Raw genomic sequence first — 19088 nt, 5'->3', positions numbered from 1 at the left:
TAAATCATAGATTTCAACAGTTTATCCTTGTATATCAAGATTTTTATTTTTGTTAACTTCACCAAACATAAATTCACCAAAGTTTTGCCACAGGGTAATTTACCTGATATAGTTTGGATTTTTTGTCTGAAGATTTTTCATCAGGGTAGCAACTGAAGCCTTGAACTGTGAACCTGCCGTTGGCGGTCTCTTTAGATTGATCTTAGCGGGGTTGCCTTCTGGGAACAATGCTTTGATAAGAGAGTGATTGGCCTTCCACATGGCCTGGGAGAGGTCACGGTACAGAAGATCATTATTTTTGTCAACAAATCCTTCCACCTGGTACATAACCTGAACAATACAGAAGAGTCTCATCAGAGGATGATTTGAACTATAACATAGGCCAGTTCAAAACTGACCCAAGAAATTGATTACCCCTTCTTTCTCACTATCTAAACCAAACAAAAAACATTTCAGCTTTAATTTTAAATTTGACATTTGGAAGACTTTTTGTTCAATAAAATTTCTGTGAACACGTTATCTGAGAAAGATGCCTTTTCTCACACTGCTAGCAGTTGTGCTGATGAATTCTGGTTTCTCTTCTGTGATAACTCTGATATGCCACCACTTGTCAATGTTCCAAAACAGTATTTTTTTGACTGACAAAAAGTTTTCTCCCTCTCTGTTGAATCACAACAGCAAAAATACGCTTTCCTTTCAAAGTGCTAATGTTTACATTATTTGCCTAACTAAAACAAGATATGAAATATCACCTCTTGATGTTGCAGCAGCAAGCAGCTATCTGTCCAGCCCTCAGAGGACTGTTACTTTAAAGGACTTTTACCAGGAAAACAGTCCAACAACAAGAAGCATAAATGCAAAGCTCTGACCTGCAGCTGGAGCCCCAGGATTCCAGGGGAGAACTTCATGTAGATCTCAGATTGCTACTGGCTTTTTTTAATTTTTGAGGGTAGGGAATTTAGTTGGATTAATTGTGACAAGTCATCTGGCTGGTGATACAGATTCTTCAGCTTCATGGTTTCTCAGTTCTGTGTAGATATGTACTATGTACACAGAATATTGAATAAAACTAATACTGACACAGTCATATTTTACACAACTGCAAGTGACTGGAAATTCAGGCAGCATTTTTCTTTGGAGTACACGTTTCTGTTTCTGACAGGTGTGGTAAATGCCACTAGTGAAAAAACTGCTCATATGAACTTTCTTATATTTCACAAAAGGAGAGTCAAACTTTCATTATCCAATGACTAGATCAAAATGTTCTCAGCTGAGGATGGAAAAACAACATTCCTCCCAAAATAGAAGGAATTCACAGACTGCTCTACTGGGTAAGTGAATACCAATAACAATCGAAGACCCTCACTGCCTGCTAAAACACAATCTGTTTGCAGTCCTTCTCAGAGTACTAGGGTGTTTTCAATTTGCTTTGAACTTTGACAACCAAAGAAACACCTAAGTATTAATCTCCAATAGATTATATGCAATTACAAAATCTTGGCAAATACTTAACATAAAGTTAATAAATGGCTGCCTCAAAGGCTGGAAGTATGGTATCTTCAGCACTATTTTGAATGAGTTAATTACTGAGCTATTCAAAACTAAGACAGAAAATGTTAAAAAAACTAGGGAAGTATTAAACAGACCTAGGAAAATGAAACGCTTTCCAAATAGTCTTTATTCTGTGAATTTAACAGTTCAGCAGATTCAAACAACAGGTGTATGTTCAACACCTACGTTTACTTTTAGATTTTTTTAATAAATAAACTGTGTTCTTTTATTTGGATTCTCATTAATAAAAAGTCATACTGAATTACACGTAAAAAACTATCAGGCTTATATTTATTCATACTGCTTATGTTGTAAAAAGCAAATACATTTGCAAGCCCTCTGTATAGCCTTCTCTTCCATCTGTTTAAACACACAGATTGTCAAAATAAACTCAGTTCCTTCAAATGTACAAAAATTCCATTTTCTCAACAACATGACTAAGGACTTCAGCTCATTCAGTGACAAAGAATATGTTTTCCAAAATATCTTGCCACCAAACGTGCATGAACTTCTGCCATTCTAAACAATGTTTTACTTCCACAGACCTAGCAGCACAAGTAGTTCAAAACCAAAGCAGGTGGGACACCTTTCTTGTCTGATGAAAGAACTGCCCTTGATTTCAGCTAAAGCAGCATGATCTTTGAAAACCTTTCAGCCCAAATCAGGAATCTTAGGCTTAAGACAGAAAAGATTAAGACAGGTCTGGATTTGTTGATCAACTATTGACTCAAGCAATTCTCCTCCATCACTGTAACATCATTTAATGGACAAACAGCCTCCTCGTTGTAGGCTTCACACAGGTATAACACCCTCCACACACCACGTACTCCCTGCTTTCCCAGGTACCTTGCCAGCATAATGTTGAATCCTGAAGCAGCTGTGAGGCAAAGAGGTGTCATTGAGGAACCGGGAGCACTTGCTCATCCTGCTCTCAAAGTGTTGGTGAGTGGCACAGACTTGGTTCAGTTTTTCTAAAAAGGTGTCATCAGTAACAGTTCCCGGTCTCAGGCATTCTTCGTCTAGCATGGCCAGGATTCCAGTTTGGTTCTGAAATTTTGAGACAAAGAGTTTTAGTATTTGTTTCCATCACATTTCCATCAAGGCATAAAAAGGAGACCTCTCAGTCCTGTTCGACTTCTGCTACCCAGATAAACATTTTTCAAGCCATCTCAAAGTCTGGCTCTTTTCCTCATCATCCCCATTTCCAACAGATATTCAGTTATCTGCATTTTTGAAAGACTGCTTCTGAGATCGGAATCTTGAACTTCATGCTGGAATTTTGTGTCATTTACTCAGATCATAGAAACTCCAACTTAACTGAAAGTAGCCAGTTTATGGGTAAAACCAGCACATATTTTATGTTAATGGTTAAAAACTGTTCTTTTTCAATTCTTAAGGAATTTTATCTTTCTTGCTACTAAGTCTATAGGAAATCCTCTTATTAGATAAAAAATTTCTGTACCTAAAGCACTCAGTAACAAGTCATTGAGTTTTCTAATTTCCATATAAGAAGTAGTGTTATTTACAATACAGCATGTGATATCTGCTACTGAAAACAGCACTAAATGTAAACATTTAAGAGCTGTTTGGGGTGTTGGGGTTTTTTTTGCATAGGTGTGGCTGAACATTTCTAACAAAGTAAGATATAGCTTTATAAAATATTTTTCTTTTGTAAAATAAACTTTAACCATAGAAAATCAGATGACTAATGAGTGGCTTGTTTTATAAAAATCAAAGTGTGTACCAACTTCACAGCTAAATTCAATCCCTGCATTAAAAAATTATTCAGAGAGATTCTTGAATATAACTTACATTTTCTATTAGGTCACAAATTATAGCATTGTTGAAATACTCAATATGAGTCCATTCAATTCCCTATAAGAGAAGAAAAATAAATGCATGAATAGGAAAACAATCGAGGGAGCTTTTCCTCCAGACAATTTAAATTACATTCCAGTTAACTAAGATCCTACTTTGAAATTTAATTCTACATGCTTACCAACATTTTATTTATTAAGAAAGAAATGCAATCATCTACTACTAACATTATCTGTGCAAAATGACTGTCCTTGAGCAGCTGCCAAATGCACTCTCCATTCCTTTCCCCCACCCGTGTCAGCTTCCCATGCACTCCCCTGGCGCCCCGCCAGCCACCCGCCCCAGCACCCTCTGCCCACGCTCCCGCTGGATACAAGGAAATAAGCCCGTTTCACTGCAAGCATCCGAGATCAGAATTTCTAAGCTTAGTTGTTGTGGGGTGGGTTTGGGTGTTGTGTTTTGTTTTTTTTTTTTTAATGGGAGGAAGAAAGAGGGCTAAATTTAGACAAGATCATCTGAAAAATCTAGACTCTGGCTGTTGGTCAGATATTCCCAATATCCTAATTTTTTCAAATATCAGTGATAGAATTTCCACGATGAAATGCCAATGCATCAGGAGGTAACACTGGTAGGGCAAAGGACTGGAAAAAGAAAATATTAATTTAATTCTTAATTTGCATTTTGCAGTACTTCTTACAGTTTAAGTTTCTTCAGAGCATTTGAAACATAATTCAAGAACCAAATTGCAGCAATGATGTTTCAAGAGTTTCACCATTGAATGCAAAAAGAAAAAGAAGATATGCCCAAACTTTATATTACCCTCAGGATTATAAAACAGGAACTTTATTTAATTTTTCAAAATGCTTATACAGCAAAACGGTATAATCCAATTTGAGTACAGACAGTGCGATGCCAGTTTCTACAGCTGTGAGTTGGTATTTTGTCTGAGCTCTGTATATCATGGGGAGTACTGCTAAAACCTATTAAAACTTTAACTTGATGTTCACTCACAGAATAACATCAAACACCAGAGTCTGGGCTCCAAAGCACATCTTAAATTTACCCATAAAGCTCCCTTCAATACTAAACTGAAAGAAAACTAGAACCAAAAACCTATTTGTAGTTTCTTTCATCTTGCATGCTATTGTTTTATCCACCCAATTCCCTTTTGAAATGGGATTAAGCTGTGGCTGCTGCTCGGGTGTATCCCAGACACTATTGTGTAATCCAAAACCCAGGCTCTAGGGTAATGGCACTAATATCAGAAAGTGCTATTAGTCTTTTAATAAATTAATTAGCCCTTGCTCAAAACTGCCAGTCACTGCGGCCAATGACAGAGAGCTGAGTCTGGTTTTTACCTGGAGAACTCATAATGTGAAATAAAACCAAAACCAACTTTTTTTTCTGAATGAAACTACCACACAGTCCTGCACAAACATGCTCCATGCCAGCCCTGTGGTCAAAAGGTGACTCTGTTGCCTGAAAAGAGGTTCCAGCATGCCTGCCTGTGTATCTTTACAGGGACAACGGGAAGAGGAGAGGATAAGGAAAGATCCGTTCAAGTATTACCTCTCGGATGTATTCCTCCTGCTCTTCTTTGAGGGTAAGTTCAATGAAGATCTGCTGCAACTTCTCGTTACAGTAGTTGATAATGAATTGCTCAAAGCTGTTGTCCTGTCAGATAAAACATGTTTGCATTTGCTGTTGTGTAAACACCCTGGAAACTGAGCTGGAGTAAGTTCCTGCAGCAGCTGCAAGTCAACAAGCTGCTTTATTAACTACTCCTTCCAGTTTTGCGATGTGATGGTTGGAGAGTATTTTATTAAGATTAGTATGGAAATTTAAGACCAAATCCTTCCCTGAGGCTTTCTCCATTGAGGGGACAAAAACTCTGAAGGTTATATTCATGATACCTCTCTATCAATTCCTTGGGACAAGTCATAAGGGTGCCTGTGGTGTCAGGGAATAAACAACACAAGTTTTGCCTGCACTAATATGTCCCCATATGTAAAATGAAGTCTGCTGCAAGTTCTGATAAATAAAATTATAACAGTAGTATTAGCTCTTTTTCACTCAGTAGCCAATATAGTATCCTATTTCACTACAGATCAAGGCCAAAGCTGCTATGCCGGTTGCAGCTGAGCTGGTTTAAGGGATTATTGGCTCTAGAGGTCAACTCACGTCCTCCCTGCCAACAAACTGCTCATGTAATTGCCCCCTGAAATTATGGGAATTAAAAGAACTTTATCAACCAAAAATCCTCTAAAAGGCTAATTCATATAAAACTGGATTAGGGAGCAAGCATGTGTGTGACCCTTTGCAGAAGGGACCAGGGAACTGGGGAAGGGAGAAGACCCCAGGAGGAGGGGTGGGCAGCGGGAGTCTGCTGGGTGGCTGCAGCCAGAGCAGCCCACCCCATCAAGCTGCGTGGCAGGACTGCTGTGGGAGCAGGGCTGTGACATTACAGCAGCACGCTTCCAGAGGGACACACGGCAGCATGAGAAATGACTGCTGCAGCAAGCCCCTCAATACCACAGGGAGAGCCCTCCCACACTCCAGTCAACTGAAGTTTCACTGCTCACACCACCAGGGCCGGGATGGCACAGCATAAAACCTGTGGTTCACCACTTCATCTGCTTTATCTTAAATGAGTGCAGTTTGGAGGCCAGGTGCCCATTCTGAGGACCAGTTTAAAATGCCCCTTTCAAAGAAAAAGGGAGCAGCAGCTTCACTGTTTTTTCCCAGTGCTTGAAAGAGTCATTAATATTGTAAAAATTCCATACATGTATCTGCAGAAATAACTGCAATCAAGTAATTTTGGATATCAGCTGCTGGTCATCTCGACTTTGGGGTCATGGGGTTCCCTCCACCCATTTGGGGTTTTTTCCCCCTTAATTACGAGTAATCAAGAATACTTTGGTTATTTAGGAAGCCTCAAAATTTGCAGAATAAACCACTATGCCTTTTTACACTATCAAGTAAGTCTGCTATACAATACCTGTGAAGGTCAAGTTATGGTGATGGAATTTTTATGCCTAAAGGCAACTGCAATCATTTAAACGTTTAAATTAAGGATCTGGTTGCTAAATGAGATTAAGAACACACAAGCAGATTAGAAAATATTGAGGTAGCACAGATTACTTTTATCATTCTAGTTTTAGGTAAAGCAAAATCATAGCTGATCACCAAACTTTCTCAGCCACGTCAAACTCTGCCCCTCACACCAACTGCAATTATCAATCAGAGATTGCAAAATTTGCATAGCTCTAGATGGTAAAGTTAAATTTGGCATGCATCAAAATCAGCACTGCAAACAAGTCATACTTACTGCATTCTGTTGCAAAAAAAAATTACATAAACTGCAGTCAGTACTTATACTACTTCCATAACAACACAGAATATATCTATTAGCATTTCTTTAGCATACCAAGTAGATCAGTCTTTTTATCAGTCATATTTGTATGTTACTGCAAATGTGAAGTACTACATATCTTCAGGTAAACCAAGGGATTGAGGCACATCAGAGTGTAACACAGAATGGCATTCTGGCATTGTCACATCTCTAAATCATCATGTATTTTTTGTCTCAAAAAGCCATATATATAGCCTTCAGTGGACAAATCTCACTAAAGGGAGAGGAGAATGGGGAATGGAAAAGAGAGTACAGGAGGAAGAATGAGTAAAAGTTTATTTGACACGTTCTGATAAGGCCATCACGTTAGATATATTGAGTTAGAAGTAAAAAGACCCCAACTGACACATCACCTTGACAAAGAGGAAGGGTAGAACACACTTTGCATCCACCTATCAGGCACATGCCACCCAATGCAGAAAGACTGTTTCTCCAAAAGACCATGTTATTCCAATTACAAGGACTGCAGGACTTTTTGCTCACATATTATACACAGTCTTCATCTTCAAAAGAGGATGGAAACTGAACTGCAAATCCAGCTAAATCATCTAAATAAAAGGTCATCCGCAATAAATTAAAGTAATTGCTAAACGCTTTCCTATGTAATTTGGAATGTATGATTTGCTATGTATCTGTGATATTTATGGTTTGCCAAAGAAAGGCAATCCGAAATCCACAGAGGTCTTCACAAATCACTCATTTTAAGCTATGAAATTTTGTTTGACATCACCAAGCCACTGAAAATCGCTATTCCAGGAAAAAAAGTCATTGAAGAGCAGTAGTGATTTTGTTCTTTATTACGATAATGATATGGATCAAAAGGCTAACAGTTAATTAGAGCAGAGAAAATGAGAAAAAAATGTTTGAAATCACTACAATTCTCAAAACAATGAACTCTGAACACACCAGAAGACATCTGGTAAATAAATACACTTCAGAAAAAGGAATTTTCATTTACAGGTTTTAAGAAACACTATATGAAATACCAATTAGAGTATTTATCGCTGGGCAGATCTGAGTAATGGAACAGAGATTGTGAATTTATTCTCCCTTACCGTATATCTATAGTTTTTAATTATGTGAGGGCCTCACAAAGCATAGACAAATGCTCACAAATTAACTGTCCCCCAATATTTTAATGAAGGCTCCTAGAAATTAATATGACAGAACTAGAAGGGACCTAAAGGTCTTTTGACATTGTTTTTTAAAAGGCAATAGAGAATGATTAATATCAATGATAGCACATCAGTAAATCCATTCAGGAGAAATGGGCTGGAAGGATCCATCTGTAAGACACTGTACTTGCTCCTTACACTGACCATTCGCATTAAGCAACAGAAATTATTTTGACCAACACAAAAGCTGCACAGTCAGACCCAAAATTTCAGGAAGAGTTAGAAACTTCACATATTCTTATGGAATTTTAAGGAAAAAAAATAATTAAAGCCAGCATTTCTCAGAGTGTCAGCTTCCCTTCCAGACTGTAATTCTACTACTTCAGTGTTGAGAACATCACTTCAATCCCTGCATTTTTATAGCAGCCTTTCAGATTATCCCTTTGAAATCACTGTGGAATACAAAATATAACCTTTGGGAAAGAAAAAAACACTCAGTCTCTCAAATTAAATTAAAGGTGCTGGGAAACACAATGTCACCTGAGATAGCTTTAAAGTCATGTCAAATTTATATATACAGATTAACCAACCCCCCTGACCTTATCCTCTCAATCTTTTATGAGGTGCAACAATAAATTTAGACAAGTAGAAAAATTCACTGACAAGGATCAAAGCCTATTTCACCATGTTTTTCACTTCACAAATAATAGTCTCTCGGTCACAGAATCACAGAATTCATACAGCTTTATTTTTCATCTACCTTCAAACTACCTGGCATCAGGGTGGCATTTCATGGATAGCAAGTTTTTGAACTCTAAAAAATTTTGCTCCGCGCAAAAATATGGTGCTTATATACACTAGCAGATCATGATGTTGTGCTTGCTCAGGTTGTTAGAGTCAACCATGAAAAACCAAAAAGATCTAGTTTTGAACCACTGCTATTACATGAATTGCACACAGGTGCTTGAATGTCTAAAGAAAATACTTTTCGTTCCTTAAGATTTTGCTTAATTTCTTCTTTCTAACCATGCGTATCACGGAATCATCTGAAAAAACATATACGGATGTTCCTGAGCTTATACATTGTTATACCAGTAAAATACCAATAGCAAATAGACAAAATAAAAACATTGCTGTAAAAAGATAAAAAAAAAATAGGCTAAAGGTCTCTTACTGGTCTCAGACAGAAATGTCTCCATATGACAAGTGTAATTTCTTGCATTAGATTCATGAACACAAAAAATCTAAATCAGGACATTCTCCTATGAAGAGCAGCTATCTTCTAACATTGCCCGCCCACAAAAATTCAAATTCACTTTTGAGTACCCAGATTCCAGTGATTTCTAGAGACACTGACACAACTAAGACACCTACTTGAAACTGAAAACTGGATACTTTTCCATACTAGCAGGTAGGAATAAATTCTTATCTTCCACCTGCTTTATAAAGTCCTAGTTTAAGTGTTTCATTTTCCTGTGTCCTCTTCACTGTTTTCCCCAAACCAAGTATACATTGTTGATCCAAATCTACAGACTCAGCTATATCATCAATATTACACCTATATAAAGTGTTTCTCTATGCTTCCTCTTCCTCTTAATCTTTCAGCACATCAGTTCTTGCCAAGAGCCAATTCAAAAAACATATTGCTCAGTCTACAACCACACTGGCAAAAAGGTGTTCAGCAACACCTTTCAAATACCTTATACAAACACATACAACTGAAAAATACATGAGAAGTTTTTAAAGGAAAAGCATAATTTAAAACAAAATGTAACATTTCAAGTCAGGAGACTGTTGAAACCAACAGAACTAATGCTATTAAAATTAACTTTCTGACCAATGTGGGAGAAGACAAAGAGACTGATGCTTTTGCTCTAACACAAATAACCCCATAAAGTAACTTTTTTCAACATCAACACAGCTTCAGGCATCAGAAGTCTCTGACATCCTCCTGACATGGGCCATAGGCAGGTGATCCCAGGTAGTTCCATCAGGCCCCCAGACTACTACTGAGGCTCCTAGAGAAAAAGCCAGATGGTAAATGTAATGACGATGAAAGACCAAGATACTCGCTTCACTGAGATGAATGGTAAAATGAATGGTGAAACCAACCAGCAAATTTAATTTATATCCTACTGTGGTGTCTCGGGATAGGGATTTTTATGTATGACTACAGGAGGATACAAGTTTGAGATGAAACTAAGAAATATAAATGGTAGAAAATGAAAATCAGAAAAATGGGGAAAGTACATTTAAAGAAAATGAAAAAGACACTTTTTATCTTAGAAAGCAATGAGCTACATGCGACCCAGTTATAACCATTTTAAAAATTTTTTTAGTTAGGGAAGATATGTTATCAATATTTATCCCTTGCTTTTCTGTTTACATATACAAACATTTGAGTTACCAAACTTAATTGAAAAATATCTCATGTAAACTAGAATAAGCTCTGTGCTTTTGTGTAAATATCTCTCTAGGCAAAGAACCAGAGAATCATATTATTTAACTATAAATATTCCATGTATATGTAATCAAACTATGTTTCAGTGTATCTAATGGAAGCAAGAAAGATGTATGTTGAAGCCTTAGGGATTATCTATTTTCCAGATCTGTGTAGCACAACCAGCTTCAGTCCTTATTGATGCTACTGGCACTGGTAGAGAACCACACAGTCTGAAATCCATCTTGCTCTCAAGCTGTAGTGTCCAGACACACGGGTCTAAACCAAATTTGGAGTTAAAAGGGCAAGAAACTAGAGTGAATTCAGTGCACACAAAGTATACGCGATCCACAGGGAAACCCAGATACAATAACTTCAACAAACTCAACCTGATAAATTACAGTCCTGGAACAACAGGAATTATATAGTAAGTTCTTGTCTATTTGTAATCATATCCATTCCTCTACTAAGACAGAATAGCTGCTGTAGGGCAAAACGTTACTCTCTCAACCTGAAGCGGAGCATTTGTGTGTATTTGTTCCAGCATTTCAAATATTTCCTTTGTTGAAAACAGCCAGCCAATGGGATTTACTTCATAAACCTGCGTTTGCAAAATAAGCCTCTCTAAATACTTAAATTATAATGTGATTAATTAAATAGTGATTAACTTCCTGGGATGCACCTCTACTTCTCAGCATTCTAACACTTAAGGAAATCATTGCTTTAGCTGTATTTTAAAATCTCCGTAGCACCTATGATTCCAGCCAAGCGTCTCTCTCTGTAAAACTCCCCTCTTTCATAACATTTGTCCACAGATGCAGTTGATCAATTATAGATTTCTGTTCTCCTGTTTCACACTAGACTGGGCTTTGCCCTGCACGATCAGATTGAATAGAGGGCTGGGTACACACATTTTGGCACTGCCGCTGATGGCCATGATACGATGATGGCCATCAGAAAAGGGTTGAACAATTTCGAAAAGGAAATCAGTTGCAAGGTAGAGTGCCTAGAAAAGGTGGCTGGAAATTACAGTCTGGAGATTAAAGCAACTACCAAAATAGTAGATATTCATGGCTCAGAGCCAAAGTCAAGACAGGAAGGTCACCAGAGCCTAAAAGAATGAAAAAAACCAGATGAAGATAAAATAAGATCCTGATAAGTCAATTTTCTCCATATACTTTTTCTTTTTTTTTCTTCTAATAACTTATCTTTCTAGCATAATAACTAGACCCTTTTCCAGTAAAATTATTTGGGGCAGGGGAGGAAGATCTCTGGGCCAGCAGCAGTCTCAGAACTCAGCATGCTCTTCAGCTGTAATTTCCTTCATGTATTGAACAGGATAGAAAGGCAAAGCAACTATTCAGCAACTGGACCAAGCAGTCGTACAGGTTTATAGTAACAGTGGAAATACCTCCCCAATTTTTTATGCCTTAAACATCTCAGAAAGTTTTTCAATGTTTACCCCCTCTTTATTTGGCTACGTCCCTCTAAGACCACAACTACGAACATGTTAATGTAAATGAAACTGCATTATTTGTATTTCTAAGAGATTCCCTCAGTAAAGATATTGGTATTTTATCGATGTCCAGATGATAGTTTATGTAGTACATGCAATATGACTGAGCTTCTTTCCATCACTACAAGAAACTTTTACACACAAGAAACAAGCTAATTACCATAAATAAACAGAAGCACTATCAAAGCACATCACAGACTGTGAGAAACGGACCTAGTTTTACTGCTTGGTGGCTTGTTTGGCTGTTTTTTTGGTGGTATTTTTATTTACTCCTGGGTTTTATGCTGAATGTGATGGATGCTGCCTCATTTTTACATGTTCTTGTGTACCTGGAGCAAAAGGATCTGGTCAGATGCTGTCCTCAAAGACAAGGCATTCACATCACCTCAAGTCAACCCTCAGCAGATGTCAGCCAAATGGAAACAGTCCCTCTCTTCTTGCAGTTCTATTTCCGGCACATCCACACTTCTCGTCAGGCTAAAATATGTGGAATAAACTGCTCCACCAAGGGATTGAGCAGAAAGCATTCACACTCTCAAACTGTCTTCTCAGGGCCTGGCAGATTTCAAGAATAAGCCTTGTTTGGCAGCCTTAACTTTCATAAAACTGAACTCCAAATCAATAGCTTGGTCATACGGACCAGCTACATAGTGGCACCTGAAGATTCAGTGTAAAGCCTTTAAGTCTACTAGTATGGACAGACGTTTTTGTCTCTAAAGGCTAGGCAGCATGAAATATTCACATTTGCTCCATTACATTCATTTTTACAGACTCTAGCCCTCATCACCAGGAAATGTACACAACAGAAAATTAATCAGCCAAAACGAACAGAATGAGTGTCTGCTCTTCTCTGTTGGAACCTGCCAGACCCTCAGTCATCTGCCTTCTACAGTCATCGTTTCCTTTTCATAAACTCCACCCCTTCCACAACCCTACCCTGACATTTTGCAGAGATGCGGAAACCGCTTCTGCCCAAAAATACAGAATCAAACATTGAATAAAATGGGACCAGTCCCAAACCTACCCCAGGAAGTCTGCAATTGAGCTGGTTCTGAAATTCCCAGTGCCACCAACCATCATCCCTACCCCACCTCAAATCACAGTCTAGACTACAGGCTGACTACACATGCAGCCGCTCAAAAATGTGGATAAGCATACTTGGAGCAATTAGTGTCAGGCTTCAATCCATTGCTCAAGCTTCAGCAGCATTACACAACCAACCCAGTCTTGTAGTCTGCATTTTCACACTAATCCTAGTCCCTAAATCCTTGACCATAGACAATTCACACAGAGACATCCAACATTTCAGCATTCCGCTTTGAAGACATTCAGTCCCACCATACAGTTTACCACAAAGGGCAAGGCAGGATTCAAAAATAAACACAGCTTTACAGCACCTATTTTGTGGATTGTTTAGCCAAGCTTGCCGTTGACATCTGCCAAACCCACAGAGGCTGAGGATTATCGATGGATTTAAATTCCCTAATCTGAATTTTTGGGCAGCCAAGTCCTTAAATCTGCTTTCTTGGATAGCTTTTTAGGTTTGTCTGAAAAATGGGGTTTGTGCTCGATAAAAATACTAGCAGAAACCAAATCCCAGAGAGTATATGTCAGCATTATCAATACTCCAGTATCTTTCCTTTGATAAATTTCAAGAAACCTCCAGTTACTTTATAAATTAACTTCATCTTAAATTACAGAAAATTGTAGAAAATACATGGACAGCAAATAAAGTAATCCTTCAAAAATAGATGAAAAAAATCTCACTTTATAAGCTTAAATTTGCATATAATAGAACAGGACTGCTATTGTCATCAGAAGGTCAAATGCAGGATCTTTCAATATGGAAAATCTCTATTTAAAACTTCTTTACTCTTCTTATAGGACAAATTGTAGGATGGTATAAAGAATCATCCTAAACAGGATTAAGGCCCAAGAAATACTGTCTGCCCTGCCCATTATGAAACAAAACAAAAACCTCAAAAATCTGCAGCAAGCCAATGTTTTTGCAATGGAAGCAGACTATTCTATAATGTATTCCAGTAACTTGCAGGTGGGAATCTTAGGACAAAATAGATAAACTAGAATATCATTAGTTTATTCTTTCAGCGATCCTGATGGGTAAGGATCTAATACTAAAGGAGATGAGCAGAAAATTGCCCTTCAGTAAACACATACCTTGCTACTTATTTCAATTGTACGAAGCTTCATGTGTAAATATTTAGCCTGCATATAAAAAACTCCTACAACACCTAATGTTTTTGATATGTTCTGTCTCCAAGGTACAAGGACACTTTAGGTCAAACAACAGGCATTAATGATAAACCTATCTGCTTCCTGCATAGAAACATGATTAAAGGAGGCCTTTTTACCTGCAGTATACCAAATACCTTACAAGTTTAAAATGCACAAGTTTACAGATAAGGCTTTCAAACACATATTTGCCAAAAAACATTCTTTTTAGAGATGATATTAGTTCTAAACTTCAAGAGCAGACATGAAAATCAAAATCTGACTTAAGAATTAGGTTCAAAAGGGAACTGCACATTTTTAGTCAAAGGTTTTAAGTATTTTATAATCAGATGGATATAGTTACTACCATTAGCTACACCTCAGCTAGTATTTTGAATGTTTAGCCATCGTGTTTAGAAATGTATCACACAGCAAAATGCTCCAAATTCCACTACACTTTTTACGCTATAAATGTTAAGACATTATTGAATTTTGCTTGTATTACAGTATTGTAAGGTGTTAAAATTTCATTCAATTGTTTTAATATAATTAAACATATTTTCTGCGAAGTGGTTACTTAAATTCTCAACAATAATTGTTCTTTGTGAGCACTGTCTCAAGATCTTTAATAATTTTTGTGAGATTTGATCACTTGTTACAAAACTTGACATAAAAATATATTTGGCAGGCATTCTCTTAACTGACCTTATTACATGACATTCATTCAAGCAACCACAAGACCAGTTACACTTTGCCTATAAAATGTTCATTACAGAATTATTTTATTCATTTTAAGGATTATGACATAACATCATCTCTTGTGCCAACTAGAGCTGCATAGAAAATTAATTTTGTTTTGCCTTGAAAGAATATCTTTGCTTTTGATTCAACTGAAAATAAGCCAGCAGTTTCTGATTATAAAATTAACCTGTCTGGAAACACAGTGATGGCTAGAGTGGGTGGTACTGGAAATAGAGCAGATTTAGGATTTTCTAATGGATTGTTTATCATTCACACTTTGAATTACAGTACTGCCATGCAGTCCCAATACCAGTAACTGTACTAGTTACCTCTAGAAACCTAAACCAATCAAGCTTATTTTCAAACATCTTTAAATTAAAATATGGTGTAGTATAAGCCATGTACGTTTCTGGCATACTATCAGATTCTCATTTTGAATGGGAGCTGAACCGAGCTGCTTGGATAGTGTTCTCACCACAGGTCTTAACTGACAAGAGAAGAGTCCAGACTTGTATGAATGTACAGCTGAATTTGATCCTCAAGTCCCACCTTTTTCAGTAGAACCAATACGCAGCATTTAAAGGAGTGAACAGTAACTACCCACATTATTTTAAAGCTTTTGAGCTTGTGTGAACTGAGAAAGCTACATCATAATTCAGTATGAAAGGTAAGTGAAGAGAGACTTATTTTAAAATTTTAATTTGCAAAACTACATCTACCATATTCAACTACTTCTAAGATGTTGAACTCTGACAAAATAAAGAAAATTATACGCAAGAAACAACCTTGTCTCTGGAACATCATCCCACAAACACAATTACTCAGCTTCTGTGCTAGTGCAAGCTTCTGTCTCCCACCTCACCCTATGTGTTTAACCTTAATGATACATAAAAGAAAGAGCTAGTGAAAACAAGTCGTGCCCAAAGATGCCAGCAGTACCATTCCAATGTCCAGCCTTCTAAAGGTACAGCAAGGACTAGATCCCAAGAGATCTGCCACCAAGATCTCCATTCAGCCACCCCTGACCACTTGCAATAAACATCAGTGCATATTCACAAAAATGTAACGCAGACAATAAAACCTAGCTTAGTAAACCCTTGAAGCAAGTATCACCTTTGTTCTTTCTCTTCACAGAGGTATTCTGATTTGCACATACTTTGATGTTACACTTGTGAAATAAAATTTACACCATCCTCTCCCATGTAATAATCACTCTTTTCTGGATTATTCCCATCTTCTACACAGTTTAAACACACTCCCTGGATTTTCAAGAGGGATGTGGGGAAGTGGGTAAAGCCTGGATGTTTTCTACTGATTTTTCCCCCAGTTGAGTTTCTAGTTTAAACAGTATATAGATTCCAACCAAGGTCTATAAATCTCTTAAAATAAACTGTCAGAATAAGATTTATGAAAACTCCCTCTCTCTGGTGTGCTCTAACCCAATTAAAAACTCCTCGTTGATTGTTTTTGTTTTGAAATACCACCAGTCTAAAAATACTATCATAAACAAACAGGAATGAGCCACAGATCATCAGCTAGGAATCGGTACAGAATATTTATCTAAGTGAATCGAGATGAAATGGAATATAATGACTTCTTTAATTTGGGAGGAAAAAAAATGTATAGTTTTTATTGTGTGTTTTAAAGGATACAGAGCTTGTTAAAAGACATCCATAAAATGCCTCAGGGCAGAAATGACACTGCCAGAGTTTCTCTTATGCTCAGAACATACGTCACAACAGAATGTATTTAATTTACCCATAATAAATACTTATTTACCTATGGTGTAAAAACCCAAGTATGGCTTTCATAGATTTTGGTTTCAATTGCCAGACATGCTAAGACATCTGCCTTTGGCTTACTTTTCTAGTGTTTTTTTGTCAGGAATGACACACTTGATTCAAATTACATGTATTCTGGTTACAAATTCATTAACTACTCTATTAAGCTTTAGAAACAGCTCTCACATTAAATGTTTACCATTGTAAAGGTCTTACCTCAAAAATTTCAAAGCCATAGATGTCCAGCACCCCCATCACCTTCTTTCTCACTTTTGTTTGTGCCTTAAAAAAAATTAAACACTGAGTCAGTCAACCGTACACTTCATAGTTGGTAATCAAAAAAACTAATGTATAAATAGGCTGTCAAATTCTGTAAACTGAAATGTTAAGTATGGTTTCCCAAAATACACTTAACATGAATATTTTCATAAGCTTAAGAACAGAGCAGATGGCAATTTGTTGAACTGTGATACCATTATTCACCTGTACCACGTGTAACAGTTACAACCAGGAAAAATTAAATTGGCAAATACAGTTTTACCGTCTGCTTTAATTTAAAGGATTTCTATTGATTTTTTTACAGGCACAAAGCAACAATACCTTAATGCTCTCATTGATTCTGGTAACAAGCCAAGAGAACAGTCGACTGTATAAATTCTTAGCCAGAGCATCACGGGCATAATAAGCCTAAACAGAAGAAAGAAGAAAAATGTTATAAATGCTGGGCTAATCCCAAATTTTTTATGTTACTGACGTATCTTGAAGGTGCTATGAACAGAGGGAGAACAGCTCAGGCAGAAATGCCTCTGCCTAAGGCACCAGAGCCAGACCAGGGGTGCCAGGACACCATGGCAGCACCGGTGGCTTGCTGGTGCACCCTTCTGCCTTCCTGGCTGCGGGCCACACTCAGGGCACTTCGACCCCCTTCCTGCTCACCCAGATATCCTCTAAAGTCTCACATCCCCCATCCTAATCCTAAGAAAAGAGACTCTGAGCAGCTGCAGTTTGGGAAACGACATTCCTTCTAGCCTGAGCTGATGAGACACAGGTGGCAATCACACTGGCTCTGCAGCATTACAGAGAGATAAATTCACCCTGGCAGCAAAAGTTTTTCAGCAGCCTGGGGCGCACAATTCACATGAAATTACACCAGTTGCTCTAAATGAAAACAGTCTGACACAATTCTTTCAACATGTGTTTTGTGCAAAACTATTTCATTTTTTCACTCTCTGTAGCATTTTCCTATCCCTCATCTTTTTGAGGTAATTCACACATAAAAACGAAACATCCAGTATATTTGAAGACTCAGAAACTGCTAAAGAAAAACCACACTTATGTCAGTGATACGTTTTATTCGGTACAGCCTATTAGTTGTAGTTTGTTTGCGCAGTTATGGTTTAGTCATGTAGAACAAATTGGCACTTAAAAGGATTAGTTTTTTTTTAAAAAAAAAAGGACCTCTTTTTACCTGAGCCACATTTAGCGTTGTTGAAACTTTCTCTTGCTTGGCTTCAACCGTCCGGAAGCTGAAAGCTCTTTCCAATACAGATTGGTCTATACCTGTCAACTCGCAGATTTCCTTGAGTTCTAGTATGAAAAAGGAGAATGTAAATATAACAAGTCCTTTTGTATCATTGCTTTCTCTTGCCCAAAACTTTTAGCTTTTTTAGTAGTTCAGCATTTTCCCCAAACAGGTTTTCTTCAACAGAAGTGTCCCCCATCCACACTCTCTCCCTCCAACCCTGCCAAGAAAAGGTTTTAACAATATGCATGGCATGAGGAAACAGAGCTACTGGTTTTGAAAGCACTTTCTATCTGGTTATTTTTGTGAAGAAAGTTTTCTTCCATTTATCAGAGACTACTTTTCATGACAAAAGCTTTTAAATGAAAATAAATGAACTTTCAAAAAGTATCAACTGCAAAAACATGACCAAATGAGTCTGATATTACAGGCAGAGATACCCTACTACAGAAGAACAAAAAGCCTCCACTGCAGAGTAACAGAGCAGTTACAGAAATGCATAGCACCATTTAACATTTCAGAAGAAAGTGTTAATAAAGTGGAAAAAAATTAAAATATTTTTTGAGATTGAAACAGAGTGATTGCAATTGCAGAGAATTCAATTCCATGTTTGCCTGCGGGTGACTTTTGGAAACTAATTTAATTTGTTTGCAAATATATTGTATGTCTACAGAAAACTACAAAATCAATAATGACTTCAGACAAATTAGTGGTTTTCCTCTCATCATGAATCTCATCTTACCATTTTTATCTTTGATTTTACTTTCATCTAGGCCATTCACACGAGATTCAGGCTTAAATTCAATATTTCCCAATTTGAGAACGGCTGCCACCACTTCAAAAACAGACTGTGTTTCATGATCCATAAAACCAACAATCTGCATTGCATTCTGAAAAAGGGACAGATAAAATTACGAGACAAAAGAACCTACATTTAAACAGATCATACTTGCAAAATTC

The 19088-nt window shown here is 37.3% G+C and overlaps 1 protein-coding gene across 7 annotated transcripts in view; it reads right to left on the bottom strand.

Moving 5' to 3' along the window:
• Positions 1–19088, bottom strand: part of MYO1B (myosin IB) — a 171678-nt gene that overhangs the window by 25461 nt on the left and 127129 nt on the right. For all 7 annotated transcript variants that reach the window (XM_074910655.1, XM_074910657.1, XM_074910656.1 and 4 more), the window contains 8 exons: positions 18871–19018; positions 18075–18193; positions 17207–17293; positions 16823–16888; positions 4939–5043; positions 3364–3426; positions 2398–2598; positions 104–330 (listed from right to left, as the gene is read on the bottom strand). In XM_074910655.1, the coding sequence (XP_074766756.1) occupies positions 104–330; positions 2398–2598; positions 3364–3426; positions 4939–5043; positions 16823–16888; positions 17207–17293; positions 18075–18193; positions 18871–19018 (1016 nt within the window). The remainder of the gene's footprint in view (positions 1–103; positions 331–2397; positions 2599–3363; positions 3427–4938; positions 5044–16822; positions 16889–17206; positions 17294–18074; positions 18194–18870; positions 19019–19088) is intronic.

This window comes from Athene noctua, chromosome 7 (genome assembly GCF_965140245.1).
Source record: "Athene noctua chromosome 7, bAthNoc1.hap1.1, whole genome shotgun sequence".
In the NCBI taxonomy this organism is placed as follows: domain Eukaryota; kingdom Metazoa; phylum Chordata; class Aves; order Strigiformes; family Strigidae; genus Athene; species Athene noctua.
Note: the sequence above shows the minus strand (reverse complement) of the source record. Positions and strands in the feature narration are given on the sequence as shown.